At 43.3% G+C, this 15,391-nt stretch overlaps 1 protein-coding gene across 4 annotated transcripts in view; it reads left to right on the forward strand.

Moving 5' to 3' along the window:
* UBR4 (ubiquitin protein ligase E3 component n-recognin 4) overlaps nucleotides 1–15,391 on the forward strand; it is a 137,156-nt gene that overhangs the window by 32,131 nt on the left and 89,634 nt on the right. For all 4 annotated transcript variants that reach the window (XM_075018177.1, XM_075018176.1, XM_075018179.1 and 1 more), the window contains exons 27-39: nucleotides 1,715–1,812; nucleotides 2,390–2,547; nucleotides 3,261–3,470; nucleotides 4,287–4,388; nucleotides 5,693–5,793; nucleotides 6,463–6,661; nucleotides 6,955–7,143; nucleotides 7,491–7,554; nucleotides 8,201–8,392; nucleotides 12,697–12,767; nucleotides 12,856–13,003; nucleotides 13,522–13,749; nucleotides 14,151–14,321. In XM_075018177.1, coding sequence (XP_074874278.1) covers nucleotides 1,715–1,812; nucleotides 2,390–2,547; nucleotides 3,261–3,470; nucleotides 4,287–4,388; nucleotides 5,693–5,793; nucleotides 6,463–6,661; nucleotides 6,955–7,143; nucleotides 7,491–7,554; nucleotides 8,201–8,392; nucleotides 12,697–12,767; nucleotides 12,856–13,003; nucleotides 13,522–13,749; nucleotides 14,151–14,321 — 1,931 coding nt within the window. The remainder of the gene's footprint in view (nucleotides 1–1,714; nucleotides 1,813–2,389; nucleotides 2,548–3,260; nucleotides 3,471–4,286; nucleotides 4,389–5,692; nucleotides 5,794–6,462; nucleotides 6,662–6,954; nucleotides 7,144–7,490; nucleotides 7,555–8,200; nucleotides 8,393–12,696; nucleotides 12,768–12,855; nucleotides 13,004–13,521; nucleotides 13,750–14,150; nucleotides 14,322–15,391) is intronic.

Raw genomic sequence — 15,391 nt, forward strand, 5'->3', positions numbered from 1 at the left:
ATTATTAAATGCAAAGGGTTCAGCTTCAAAGCTGTGCTGCCAAAAGGTTTACTCCCCTGGTACCCCCAATTATTGCCTCCGATACTGGGCTATTCTGTTTAGTTCAGTCAGGTACCTGCACACGTGGATTCGGAAGTACAGGTTGAACCTCTCTCATCTGGCACCCTCAGGACCTGAGTGGTGCCAGACAAGAGAATTTGCTTGGGCCACAGGAGGCCACTATTGTTTATCATGTTACCAACACTTTTACTTCTTGCTGGGTTCTTAAGACATTAAGGGAAATTACAGCTAAATAACAGCACAGAACACGGATAGCCAAGATTGGTGGCTGTAAACAAAGTTTATGGGACTGCAGGAAACTTGTCCACACCCATGATAAGTGGTTATCCAGCTAATTAAAATTATGCTGCATTACAGATGCTGCTGGATGAGAGCGTTCTGGATTAGAGAGGTTCAACCTGTAGTTGGAGTGTCACAGTCTTGGGAAAATCAACAAAATTGTAATTTAAATCCAGCCAAAATTAAAATGTTTTAAAATAAAAATAGAAACAGGTAGCTCAGGAAGTTCTGTTTTATCTTTAAAAATGTTCCCTGAGCCTAACAAGTTTAATTGCAAACATTTTGTTACTAAATGGAGTAACATCATCAGTGCCTAGTGAGAGATCTTCAAACTGTTCCTTATGTAGTCCTTTCACGTAGACCTTATGGGTAATTAGACCTTAATTGATTACTCCTGTCTTCAATTTAAGACCAATTTGCACCTAATCCCACCCTCATTAGCTGTTGTTGTTCTATTGTCCTTTGATCTCATAGGTTCAAACACAGGACCCAAATCAATGGGCCGGTTAATTGTCTCATTTCCAGAGAGCCATGCTTCCGAGAATTTTCTTCCCGATCTAGATCCAAGGACAAGCTGCATCTAGATCGGGAAGAAAATTCTCGGAAGCATGGCTCTCTGGATATGAGGCAATTAACCGGCCCATTGATTTGGGTCCTGTGTTTGAACCTATGAGATCAAAGGACAGTAGAACAACAACAGCTAATGAGGGTGGGATTAGGTGCAAATTGGTCTTAAATTGAAGACAGAAGTAATCAATTAAGGTCTAATTACCCGTAAGGTCTATGTGAAAGGACTATATAAGAAACTTTTTGAAGATCTCTAGCTAGGCACTGATGATGTTACTCCGTTTAGTAACAAAACATTTGCAGTTAAGTTGTTAGGCTTGGTGAAATTTTATCTTCAAAAACGTTGTTTGAAGCTGTGTTGACACTTTGCTGGCGTAGCTATCCTTGTGAATTTTCGTGTATTCTCACTGCTTGAATGTAAGACAAGCGGTACACTGTGTAGCAAGACAAACTTCTGGAATTCCTCACAAGAGGGATTGTTATTGGTTAACCACTTGATTAAAGCATTTTGACAAGTTAATACTGTTGAAATAACATCTTTCCACTGGAGGAACTGTCCGTTGCATGATGAGTTGCCTGAGGCTGTGGAGGTAATGCAGGCTTTGTTTTCTTAAACTGACGTGACTTACTGTATAAGCACATGAAAACAGCCTCACCACCTGAACTGCAGTTCAGACAAAGCTAGCTATTTAGTTTCCCATCAAAGTTAACTTATCTAATTCAGTTCCGGCTTTTTTTAAAGAGGGCCTTACTGCATTCCAGCTTCCCTTTTGAAATTCCTTATGTTTACTGTCTCATTTGCTTGCAGGCCCAGCACTTGTACAGAATTTGCCTTCAGCAGTGCAAGCTTTGTGTGACTCTTGGAACAACATTCATACCAATGAGTTTCCTAACATTGGATCTTGGGTGAGTGCACTCTTATGTGAGGGTGCTGAAAGAGCCCTGACTTTGTAATTTAGCAAGAAAGTTGTCTGTTATATTTATTCAACTTTGAGTAAACTGTAACAGCTAACTGTCTGGCAATAGGAAAATAGTGCTTCTCATGCAAAACGTGAGTTATCTGCTATTGCAAAGGTATCCAAATTTTGTACAACCAAGAGCTGTAAATTTTCTTACAAAGGCAGTATGTGTACTGCACGTTCCCTTTATTAAAGACATTTGGCCAGTGGAAACAAACAAGTTCCAGAATCCAGTTCACCATCAGAACAGTCCTGCTGCTTAGACAATTACATGTTGGAGTGTTTAAGTCTCCATGGATCACAAACCCACATATCAAAGTGATGGTGACCACAGGCTGCACTGTCAACTTCTGCAGACTGCAACTATTTGATCAACAGTATGTGGACTTTTAAAAGCCCCAAAGATGAATTTCAGCCAGAAGACTGTGTGACATGTTGTGTCAACTCACATAAGCTCATTTTTACCAGCTTGTGCTTTCTGTGTTACATATTCATCCTGAATGTGTGCTGTGGTTCTTTTTTAGCGGAATGCCTTTGCAAATGATACAATCCCAGCAGAGAGCTACATCAGTGCTGTTCAGGCTGCCCATCTTGGTACTCTCTGTAGCCAGAGTCTACCACTCGCAGCCTCCTTAAAACATACCCTCCTCTCCTTGGTCAGACTCACTGGGGACCTCATAGTGTAAGTAAACATTTGTATTCTGTCTGGTTTTGCCTATTTCTTTGACTATGACTTTCAACTGATTATTTCTGTGCATGGGGAAAAATGTTGAATAAAGGAGCCCGTTTTCCTGAATTTGAGCCAGGAGCTGTACATTAATGAAAAAAATAATCATTCACTTGGCTTTGGATTTCTAGAAACCAGACTCCTCTGTAGTGAGTATTCTTAGCCACTACTACTTGTGAAATGGGGGCACAGGATAAACACACATCCAACAAAATGGGGAGAACAATGAAAACAGTGTGGATTTTTTTCCCCCTGTCATCACCTGATGTGTTGTCTTAGAAATAGTGGTGCATAATTGGAAAGGAAAACAGCAGAAAGGACTTGTATTCTCTATGTATCCTAAAGCACAGAACAGGGTTCTGATGCTGCATCAGTGTCTAGAGGACATACTAAATGGTGCAATGACTACCTAGGAAAACATTGCAGGTATTTAAATACCATGGTGGCTCACATACCATTTTGATGTGGAGAACTGATTTGTTGAGAGAGAATAGCCAGGAAAACTTTAATTAAACTCAGTTGTTTGGAAAAGGCTTTGGACATAACATGTACCCAGTCTTCCCACTAGATCAGTTTGCCAGCTCTGTGCCTGCTAAGCTGTTTAATTATGTAGATCTGTTATTCGTTTAGTAATGGAAGTGTGTTTGCTGTTTTTTTTCTTCTTCAAGCTGGTCAGAAGAACTGAACCCGCCACAGGTTATTCATACCTTGTTGCCCCTTCTTTTGGAGACCAGCATGGAAAGCGTAGCAGAGATCAGCAGCAACTCCCTAGAAAGGATTCTGGGCCCTGCAGAGTCAGATGAATTCCTGGCTCGTGTCTATGAGAAGCTGATTACAGGCTGTTATAACATACTGGCTAATCACTCTGACCCCAACAGGTAACAATTCACATACAATGTACCCCTTCATTGTGTGACCTGTCGAGCCGAATGGCTAGATTCATCCTGAGTTATTTATGTATCAGTGCTTTCATCTGTGCTGTGGGAAGACCACATACTGTGCTAGTATAGTTGCTAATTAAAACTTAACATTTTATCCAAGTTATAGAAACTTTAAATCCACGGTGTCCGATACGCTCCCCGTTCACTGCATGCGGCGAATGTGGCTCAGGAGAGCTGCACGTGTTGGGCATCCCTCCTGCTGCTCTGCGCATGTGTCCCACTGCTTGGTGGGACTAATGTGTGGTTGCAGTGGCAGACACGGCTCTGAGCCACAGACTCCTTCAGCTCTGCACAGTGGTGACTGGCTGCGGGGCAGTGCAGCTAATGCTGTGGTGCACTTGTGCAGGGGTGTAGCTCCAGCTGCACATGGGTGGCTCCACTGAGTAATCTTCAGAAGCGGGGAGATGGAGGAAAGCAGCTTGCTTGGGGACAGAGTGGGGGCATGTGGTGATCCATTCAATTTCTTTTGGACACTACCACTAGTGCCATGTTAGCGCCTAGAGTCATATAGTGCAATGCCAGAAGTGACAGTAAGACCTTTTAGGCTTAAGCCCTCCCAGGGTTGCCAGTTGCAAGAACCAGAAACTGAGGCATGAGTCCTAATTAAGGGTTAATGAGTTTTTGCCATTATTCATAAATTTGTCAGAAAGAATCATTGGCACATACAACTTCTCATCGCTGTATTTGATAATAGTAAACCAACAAGACTGAAGAGAGCGTGCATTTTTCTTTTATTTATTCTTTGATCCACAGTGGCTTAGATGAGTCTATCTTGGAGGAGTGTTTGCAGCATCTGGAAAAGCAGCTGGAGAGCAGCCAGGCCCGGAAAGCTATGGAGGAATTCTTCTCAGAGAGGTGAATTGGTGGAATATTGCATTTTAAGGACTTGTTCTCTTTTCTCTTAGTCATAGTCTTGTTACACTGAGTGTTCGTGGAATGCTGTTGCTTCTGTACAGGAATGGGCAGAGATCATATAATCTGCACAAGGACCGTGCTACCCTTTTGAAGAGATGTGGGATTTGTAAGAGTGAAAAGGTTCCCAGGTGAAAGTGAGGGTAGTTTTGCTTTGATGCTGTAGATAAAATGTACGTTGTTTCAGTGACTAGTTTTGTGAGTCTTTGAAAAATCCTTTGTCAGAGGCAGAGTGAAGAACTTCTTGAGAGAACATGTATTAATTTGCCTGTCAGTTCTACTTGTAAAGTAGCACCTGTTTGCTCATTGCCAACCCAGGATAACATTGGGTTGTCTTGTGAAAGATGCCGTTTGCCTGTATTAGAGTGTGAATGTGATGAGGGTAGGAAAGGAAGAATTTAGGAATAGGTGAAGTGGGAGGAGAGTTAATTCCAGTTGCAAAGCTGAGAAAGCATGCTCTCTTCTTAGGTTTATTCAGCCCAAGCTAAAGTAGCATGAGGAAGGGGTTCGCTTGGTTTTCATGGGATGGGATTAAAATGAGAAAAGAGTAAGCAATAAGAAGATGGCGGAAGACTGAAACCAGCTTTTGTGACAGAACCTGATTTGTTACCAAATTGGTCATGATCTGTGAGCTCCTGAGGTTTGTATAGCCCTCTGAATTTGGAGCTAATGCTCTGATGGCCTCACTGTGAAAACATTGTTTATGTTCGGTTTGCAAAAGCATGTAAATGTTATGCTCTTAACCATGAATTAATACCTAGAAGAGTGGAGGAGAGGACAATATGCAATTGCTTAAGCCTCACAGATGTTGCAAGCTTTTTTTTGAACTTGGCTCTTGTATTAAGTAGCCTTAATTTTCAGCTTTCTGAATACAACATGACTCCTTGTTGATCTAATAAACTTTGAAGGAAAGTAGTGTTCGCACTTGTTTGATATTTGTCTTTGGAGCAGAATTGCTTTGCTTCAAACACAATGCATCAAAATTGTTTTTATAATTTTTCTGGCGAAACTAAGAATGGAATTTGAAGAATGGAAGGCAGCTGCTTGCAGTTCTCCATCCTTAGTGTACTGGGTGCTGGTCTTAGAATTTTTCCTTTCAAGGTGTCTGTCGCACAGCTCTGAAGTATTTTGCAGTGTATGAGCTGTTTCTGCCCTTTCATCTAAGATTCAGAGAAATAACAGTGAAGTAAAGAGATGCATATATTTTTAAAGGGTTGAACAAAGGATTTGTTTTCTCTCTCAATTAGTGGAGAATTGGTCCAGATCATGATGGCAACAGCCAATGAGAATCTCTCAGCTAAATTCTGTAATAGAGTTCTGAAATTCTTCACCAAACTCTTCCAGTTGAGTAAGTGTTTAATCTTTGCATTGTAACTTTGTGCCTTTAACGTTTCGTAAAAACAAGGAATCTCCTGTGACCCCATAAAGACTAAGCTTTCTTGGGCAAAGACCCACTTCATCAGATGCAGTCTTGAAGATGCCCCAAGATTCCTCACTTTTTTTTTTTTTTTTTCCAAATACAAACTAATACTGCTTCTGTACAGTGTACTGTGGCACTGCGTTTTTTCTTAACTATTTGCCCTTTTAGTGTGTAGTAAAAATGTATTCTGGGTTAGCTAGTATTTTAGCAATCCGTTCTTTGAAAGTGGATGTTTGCTAAGCAGACTGTTTAGCTCTCTGGAGTAGGAGACAGAAGGGGACTGTCTGGCAGCATCTTCAATATGCATATGAGCAGCTAGAGATGACCACAAGCTGGGAAATTACACAGCTCGTTTTTGTGCAATGTTTGGTTCAGTTGCCCTCAGTGTAAGAGAGAAAGAATAAGTGTCTTAGGGAAATGAATGGAGGAGTAGAGTTAAAACGGTGATGACAGTAGAAGGGATAGATGTCGGACTGTTTCCAGTTGCATGCACTTCAGGAAATCCAGTAAAGTTTGCTTTTAATAATAGGAAAGTTTACCTTCAGGCATGTTCAGTTTACAGCCATTCTATCAACAGCTGATAATTCTGTTTCCTAGCTGAGAAAAGTCCTAACCCCAGTCTGTTGCGACTGTGTGGCTCCTTGGCCCAGTTGGCCTGTGTGGAGCCTGTACGTCTACAGGCCTGGCTAACTAGGATGACCATGTCACCACCTAAAGATTCAGATCAACTGGATGTTGTTCAAGAAAACAGGCAGCTGCTGCAACTTCTGACAACATACATTGTTCGGGAAAACAGGTAGAGAACAATCTTATATAACTGACAATATGTGCTATTGATAAGAACTTTTCTATGAATGTTGTATATCTTATAGCTGATCTCTCGTGCTGTAAGGCCATTCTCTTGCTATTGTTCTCCAGTGTACATTAATGTAGTCCTATTTGAAATAGGACTACCTTAACATATTTTATGAACTTTTGCACCCATTGACTGTGTCTAATGGACTGCTTTGACAAGCCTTAGAAAAGTTCAACTTAACTTGGTATAGATGGGTGAATTAATACTTCTCAAACTTTCTTCTTGTTGCTTAGCCAAGTCGGAGAAGGTGTATGCACTGTTCTGCTCAGTACCCTTATACCAATGGCAACAGAAATGTTGGCCAATGGTGATGGAACAGGTTTCCCTGAGCTCATGGTTGTGATGGCAACTCTGGCCAGTGCTGGGCAAGGTGCTGGACATCTCCAGCTTCACAGTGCTGCGGTCGAGTGGCTGAGCAGATGGTAAGAAGAATGAGATTTTTGTTGGTGACTGCTTATCTTTGTGTTGGGCTTACTTCTTGGGAATCTGATGGTGGGCAGCGAGAAAGTGTTGGGCTACTGTGTAGTTGTCCCATAGGTTGGAATGGTGGTAAATGAGATAATTGCCTTTACGGAGACTGTAATGGTACCTTAGAGGTCCTTAGTTTTTTCCTTTTGGTTCAGTGGCCACTGTCTTATTGCTGTTGTAAAACTAACAAACTAAACACATGGGACTGTCATCAGTGAGGATTAAATTGATAACTTTTAAGAACTGGCTTCTATAACTATCTTTTTTCTTTTTTTTTTTTTTTTGCCCCTTTATTTTATAGCAAGAAGTACCTGTCTCAGAAGAATGTTATAGAAAAAATGAATGCCAATGTCATGCATGGAAAGGTAAGAAACACTGGCAGTTCTCAGTCTTTGGTCTGAGTCCTAATCTGCATCAGAAAAGTTAAATTGTTCTGTGTCATTTAGCAAAGTTTATTTTTTTTTCCCTACAGTAAAGTTATCCTATCATAAGTCAAAGGGTGGACTCACTTAATGAGTACTTAATTTATAAATACTCGCTTAAACGAGGAACACACTTACCTAATTTAGTTCACTCTACAAGCGAACTTCCCCCACCTCATACGAGCCTTACCTCCCTCCCCGTGTCTCCAACCCCCACTACTGTGACACACGCACCACCCCCGCAGCCCCAACCCACTGCAGCCTGATACCCCTGCCACTTGACACCTCACCCTTCCCCCGCAGCCCTAAACCCTGGCAGCCAGACCTCCTTGGCAGCCCCACAGCGTGAACACCCACCCTGCTGCCTGTACGCCCCACAGCCCGACACCCCTGCCAGCCTTGCAGCCAGACCCTGCTGCTGCTGGTAACCTCCGTGGTCTTTAAAGTGCTACTGGGCTGCTTTTTTCCTTACAGTCTTTGTCCTTGAGAATTGGAGATATTTTCACATTTCTGCTCATTTGCAAATAGGTGCAGGAGGATTTAAGTATTCCTTTTCTTTTCTTTTTTTTTATGAAACTTCTGATTGCAGCATGTTACTATACTGGAATGTACGTGCCACATTGTCTCTTATCTGGCTGATGTCACTAATGCTCTGAGCCAAACTAGTGGCCAGGGTCCCAGTCATCTTTCAGTTGATGGGGAGGAACGGGCCATCGAAGTGGATTCAGACTGGGTGGAGGAGCTGGCAGTGGAAGAGGAAGATTCTCAAGCTGAAGATTCCGTAAGTTCTCAGACTCTGTTCATAACTAGTAACTGAAAGCACATGCTGTTGCATGGATCTGGCAGCTGGACCAAACAATTCATCATCTGCTCAGTCTCCCTCATACAACCAGTAAAATTATTGCATGCTAGTTAGCTGTAGAGCATGGGTTATGTTTGATTGAATTACCTCTGATATCACAATGATTTAGCACACATTATAGCATAGATTCATGCTTTACTGTATCTGTACACCTCATGAGTAATCTGTGAAGTTGAAAATTACAGTATTCTTAAGACTGGACAGTGACAGTCCATGAATTTCCAGCAGTGGTTAAACTTGGTAATATTCTTAACCAGAAGATCTTTAAACCATACTTTCACTTGGGTTACTTCACATTGATTCAACAGTTATTCTGGGCTCCAGAATGACAATCCTGTAATCTTACGTAAGTTAGTGGTGAGAATCGCAATAGCCTTTTGTATTTATATGTACAGCTTCCAGATCAAATGTGTACAGTTCATAAGTTAAAACAGAGTATTTTTCTAATTTCATGTTGGACAAATGCAACCTGGGAACTGAAAGCCCATTTGTTCTGTTTCTTAAATAATTGTCAGTAGTAAACATTCTGCTGTTAGAATTTAGCTGAGATTTGTAGACGATACAAAAGAATCCAGCTCATTCTTGTGTAGATATATTAGCTTTTCAATGTTGACTAAAGGTAAGGATTTCTTAGGAAAGCAAGGAGAGGCAAGCTGAAGACAAGGAGCAGAAATGTTAAGTAAACTGTTCTGATCTTTATAGCTGGTTCTCTGAGGCTACGTCTACAGCTGGAATCAAGGCTTTGAGGTCGATCCACCAGTGGTCGACTTTGGCTATGTTTATGCTACAAAATGTAGTTAGATTTACTGAAGTCAACTTTTTACTGCTAGATTTTATAAAGTTGATGTTGTGTCCACACACTCAGAAAGTTGACGTGATGTCTCCATTCCTGTTGCAAGGTTTGACTGTCAGCAGCATATTATGGGTACCTATCCCACAGTTCCTGCAGCCCTTTTGCATTCTGGGGTTTTGTGCCAGTGTTATGGAAAAAAATGCATTGCAAGTGGTTGTGGGTGTCTGATGCCATCGTCTCAGAATACAATTGCCCTCACTTCCCCTGCTGTTGAAAACATGGCCAAAGGAATTTTTGCACCACTTTTCCAGAGCCTGCCCCTGACACGCACCATTACAAAGGGGTAGCATGGATTTTGAGCGGCTTAGAGCCATTACACTGCTCTTACTGCCACTTCAAGAAGTACTCTGCAGCATCTTATTTAGACAAAGCAAGTGGGAGGATGCAGACCTTGATTCAGACCACGTTGAAGGATGGGAGATCAGGAATGCAGAACTGCTGGCTGTGCTGTATGCCTTGCATACAGTGGAGTGCCACTTTTGGAGCCATGAAACCAGCACGCGCTGGTGGGACTGCATCGTTTTGCAGGTATGGAACCATCGGCATTGGCGGCAAAACTTCCACGTGCACAAGGTCACGTTTGTGATTTGCTGTTCCCCACCCTGCACCTCTGTGACACCAAAATGAGACCTGCTTTGGCAGCTCACGAGTGAGTGGCAATTCCTCTGTGAAAGTTTGCAATGCCTGACAGCTACCAGTCAGTGGGAAATCAATTCTGGGTGGGCAGATCTACAGTAAAGGCCACAGTGATCCAGGTAGCCAAGGCAATACACGCCCTTCTGCTGCAAATGACCATGACTCTGGGAAATGTGCAGGACATAGTGGACAACCCTGCTGCCATGGGTTTTCCTAACTGTGGTGGGTCAACTTGCCCCACTGTCTTGTGGGTTATCCTGGGAAGGAGCAAGGCTAAGGGAGTAAACCCTGACAGAAAATCCAGAGGGGAGTTCTAAGGCGGTTCTGTGCCAACTTCTGGCACTGACCCGGCAACTCCTGCAGCTGAGCTGGTACCAGATGTAGAGGTTATCCTCTCCTTTGGACTATATCAGTACAGCCAAGAGGGGGACACTGGCGTCTGGGCATCCCAGGGTTCCAAAAAAAAAAATCGCCCAGGCTCACGCCTGGAGAGGTACTCCAGCATTGCTTAACAGCGTCGAACCAACACAGGAGATATCGGGGGAGATACCGGATGACTGGAAGAAGGCAGCCGTAGTTCCCATCTTTAAAAAAGGAAAGAAGGAAAATCCAGGGAACTATAGACCCGTCAGCCTTACCTCAATCCCTGGGAAAATAATGGAGGGAATCCTCAAGCAATCCATTTTGAAGCACTTGGAAGAGGGGAAAGTGATCAAAAGTAGCCAACATGGATTCACCAGGGGCAAGTCCTGCCTCACCAATCTGATCAGCTTCTATGACGAGGTAACAAGCTCTGTGGACGTGAGGAAGTCAGTGGACGTGATATACCTTGACTTCAAGGCTTTTGATACGGTCTCCCACAACATTCTTGTCCATACGTTAAGGAAATATGGATTGGATCCTTGGACTATAAGATGGATAGAAAGAGGTCCTGGAGGTGGACCGTGAGGCTGTCCTTGTCCTCCTCCCTCCCCCCACCCCCCCAGTATTCTGGGTCCCTGTTGAGGGGTGGCCACGGAACATGGTGAGGAGGCCGTGTAATTGTTTATTCTGTAGAAGGGAACCCTCTGCAGTTTCAGTAGGGACCAGAGGGTGTTGGTCTGTTCCCTGACAGCTGACAGGAGCTCTGTCAAGTCCTGGATCCTATGCTGGAGTATGTTTTGCCACTATTGCTGTTTCTTCTTCCTGTCAGCTGTGGCTTACTCCTTCTGGGCCTCTTACAGCTGTTGCAGGATGAGGTCCCACTTTGTTCTGTTCTTGCAGCACATCAGAGCAAGCCTGTCCACGGTCAGGGATGAGGAACCAATTGATTTTAGTGCCACTTAAAACTGACCTAATGATGTTTGCAGTGAAGGTGAGCACATTATAATATCAAGCTAAGTCTCTTAATACTGATTTTATGCTCTAGTGTAGCCGTAGTCTAAGTGGGTCTAATGAAGACCTTTACAGATGTTCTGTAGATAGCTCTCCAGTCCACCCTCAAACTCCACACACACACACACACACACACACACACACACACACACACACACACACACACACACACACACACACACACACACAAACAAACAAACATGTAGTCCTCCATGATTAGAAGAGAGAGGTAAGTCGATGGAAGAAACTTGACCTATAGTATGTCAACTCCAGCTACGTTATTCACATAGCTGGAGTAGCGTACTTTTAGGTGGACTATCTACTGTAGACTTACCCGGACTGTTACGTAATACACAGTTTAACTGGGGAAGGATTTTAGATATCTCTTTAAGGTTCAAGCTGTCATCAGTAATTTGTTCCTTTTAAACTTAGGCCCCAGTATAATCTTTTGGTTATCATGCAGTACTTCTTGGATGTAGAATGACACTTGTTGGCTACGTCTACACGTGCAGCCAACATCGAAATAGCTTATTTCGATGTTGCGACATCAAAATAGTCTATTTCGATGAATAACGTCTACACGTCCTGCAGGGCCGGCAACGTCGATGTTCAACTTCGACGTTGCTCAGCCCAACATCGAAATAGGCGCAGCGAGGGAACGTCTACACGTCAAAGTAGCACACATCGAAATAGGGATGCCAGGCACAGCTGCAGACAGGGTCACAGGGCGGACTCAACAGCAAGCCGCTCCCTTAAAGGGCCCCTCCCAGACACAGTTGCACTAAACAACACAAGATACACAGAGCCGACAACTGGTTGCAGACCCTGTGCCTTCAGCATAGATCCCCAGCTGCCGCAGAAGCAGCCAGAAGCCCTGGGCTAAGGGCTGCTGCCCACGGTGACCATAGAGCCCCGCAGGGGCTGGAGAGAGAGCATCTCTCAACCCCCAAGCTGATGGCCGCCATGGAGGACCCGGCAATTTCGACGTTGCGGGACGCGGATCGTCTACACGGTCCCTACTTCGACGTTGAACGTCGAAGTAGGGCGCTATTCCTATCTCCTCATGAGGTTAGCGACTTCGACATCTCGCCGCCTAACGTCGAAGTTAACTTCAAAATAGCGCCCGACGTGTGTAGACGCGACGGGCGCTATTTCGAAGTTGGTGCCGCTACTTCGAAGTAGCGTGCACGTGTAGACGCAGCTGTTGGGTGCCTACAGCTTCCGTTGGCCATATAGTGCTAGACTCAGTGTTTTCAAATGTCTGTTTAGGAGAGAATGGGTTTCCTTTGTATCAAGTGACTCCAGAATTGGTAGATACCATATATACTATGTTGACTAAACAATCTTCCTTCCTAAACAGGATGAAGATTCTCTCTGCAACAAACTGTGCACCTTCACTATCACACAGAAAGAATTCATGAACCAACACTGGTAAGAGGCTCCTAGGTCACCTTACGCACAGAATATTTTAGCCAGGTGGTATACTAAATATCTAACTTGTTTGGTTTTTTCTGTACAGGTACCACTGTCACACTTGTAAAATGGTGGATGGGGTTGGTGTTTGCACAGTTTGTGCTAAAGTTTGTCACAAGGACCATGAGATTTCTTACGCCAAATATGGTTCATTCTTCTGTGACTGTGGAGCAAAGGAAGATGGCAGTTGCTTGGTAAAGGATCTTCATGGCTAAATTAAAACTGTCCTGCAACTATTACACATTGCCTAAGTTTGGGTTTGCAAAGTCTTATATTGTACAGTGATTATTCTGTGATATATGTATGTGGGAGCTCTAAGTGATCTACTTTAGAATAAGCTCCATCACTCAACCTGAATGTGTAGTTTCGTACTTAATGATTTCACCCTCTTCATCAAAAGATCTGTATTCTCACATCCCTTAATTCTAATTAAGACTTTGAACCTACATAACTGGCTTGTGGTTTGTAGGTCAACTTCATGTTGCCCCTTACCAGATCTCTGCTCTTTTGGTGTTTCCTACCAACAGCCAGCAGTGTTACTTCCTATCTAGTATAATATCTAAAAGGAAAGTGACTTGCAGGGTACATTGTCTCTCTCTGACAACGTACTCTAAGGAATTAATTTTGTTCCATTTGAAATCAGTGGGAGCTTTTAGTCATTGAGTTAAATGGAAACCAGATTGGGCCCTCAATATTGCTTTGCCTTTCCCAGGCTTTGGTAAAGAGAACTCCCAGCAGTGGCATGAGCTCTACTATGAAGGAGTCTGCATTCCAGAGTGAGCCCAGAGTGCCTGAGAGTGTAATTCGTCATGCAAACAGCTCCCCTGCAGATAAATCCAAGGTCACCATCAATGATGGGAAGGGCACCGATGAAGAAAAACCCAAGAAGAGCAGCTTGTGTAGAAATGTTGAGGGCTGCCGAGAGGAATTGCAATCCCAGGTATTGTCATCAGGTTAAAATCTCAGTCAATAACCAGGATTCATCTGTGACATAGTTCTTGAGTATTCTTTCCTCTCTCAGAATAAACTGTCTTCACATTAGCCTGAGCTTTTAACTCAAACTTTTACCCTTTGAATTTCAAGTTATGCTGGTACAGTATAAGTGCGGGAAATATGTTCTCTGTTGAGAATTAACGCTGGATTTCGGGTCTAACACCAGTAAGAAACAGTTTAGTTTGGTTCACAGTGTAGGGTGGGCTGTATTCATTGTTAGACGAGGTCCTTGATTCTCATTTGTTTATGAGGATAACAGAGCCATAACTGCTTTTGAATGACTTACATTGCTCTGGGAGGTTTCTTATGTATGTTTTGTGCTTTATTTGCCACACCTGTTTCTTATAGGCCAACTTCTCCTTTGCTCCTCTGGTGTTGGATATGCTGAGTTTCCTAATGGATGCCATTCAGATCAACTTCCAGCAAGCTTCAGCCATGGGCAGCAGCAGCCGAGCGCAGCAGGCTCTGAATGAGCTGCACACGTTAGACAAGACAGTGGAAATGACAGATCAATTAATGGTATTGTGATCTGCTAGTTTGCTAGGGCAAGAGCAGCTTGGGGGCAGTGGGAGGGTAAATGGCAGGATCAAGGCCATGAAAGTAAATGAGGAAGAATTATTTACGCCTTCTCATAACACAAGAGCTGAGGGTCACCCAATGGAATTAATAGGCAGCAGGTTTAATATAAAAGGAAGTACTTCTTCACACAGTGCACAGTCAACCTGTGGAACTCATTGCTAGAGCAGGTTGTTATGAGTTTTAAAAAAGAAGTCCAGATAAATTCATGGAAGAAAGGTCCATCAGTCACTATTAGCCAAGATGTACAGGGTGGAACCCTAGGCTGTAGGTGACCCTCACGCCTGTTGGCCAGAAACTGGGAGTGGACCACCAAATCACTTAATGACTGTTCTCTTCTTTCGTTCTGAAGCATTTGGCATTGGCCAATGTCGGAAGACAGAACACTGGGCTAGATAGACCATTGGTCTTACCCAGTATGGCTATTTTTGTTTTGTTTTTGTTTTGTTTGGAAGATTTCTACAGCCTGTAAAGCTGTAGTAATAGAAATGTGGTGAAATTTAATAGATCAGAGTACAAGGTCATAAACTTACAAAAACAAGAACTCTTTCTGTAAGCTTGGGGGATGTATCAGTTGGAAGCAAGAGAAGAGGAGCTAGATCTGGGTGTATTGATCAATCACAGGATGAGTGAGGTGCCAACGTGATTCAGCTGTGGAAAAGGCTAATGCAGTCCTAAACTGCATCAGGCAAGGTATTTTTAGGAAAGAGAGAAGTATTGTCACCATTAAACAAGACTGGTGGGACTCCTCTGGAAAACTCTGCAAATCTGGTCTCCTGTGTGTTTTTAATTATTCAACCTGGAACAAGTGCTGAGAAGGGCTGCTAGGATGTTCAGAGGAATGGAGAAGTTATCTGATAAGAGGCGGGTCATATTCACAGGCTCAGGTGTAGCCATATTTGGGGTTGGGAAGGAATTTTACCTGAGTCAGATTAACAAAGACTGTTGGGGTTATTCCCTTCCTCTGCAGCATGGGACAGGGGTCACAAGTAAACGGTGGATTCTCTATAACT

The sequence above is a fragment of the Carettochelys insculpta genome, chromosome 23 (genome assembly GCF_033958435.1).
Source record: "Carettochelys insculpta isolate YL-2023 chromosome 23, ASM3395843v1, whole genome shotgun sequence".
NCBI lineage: Eukaryota > Metazoa > Chordata > Testudines > Carettochelyidae > Carettochelys > Carettochelys insculpta.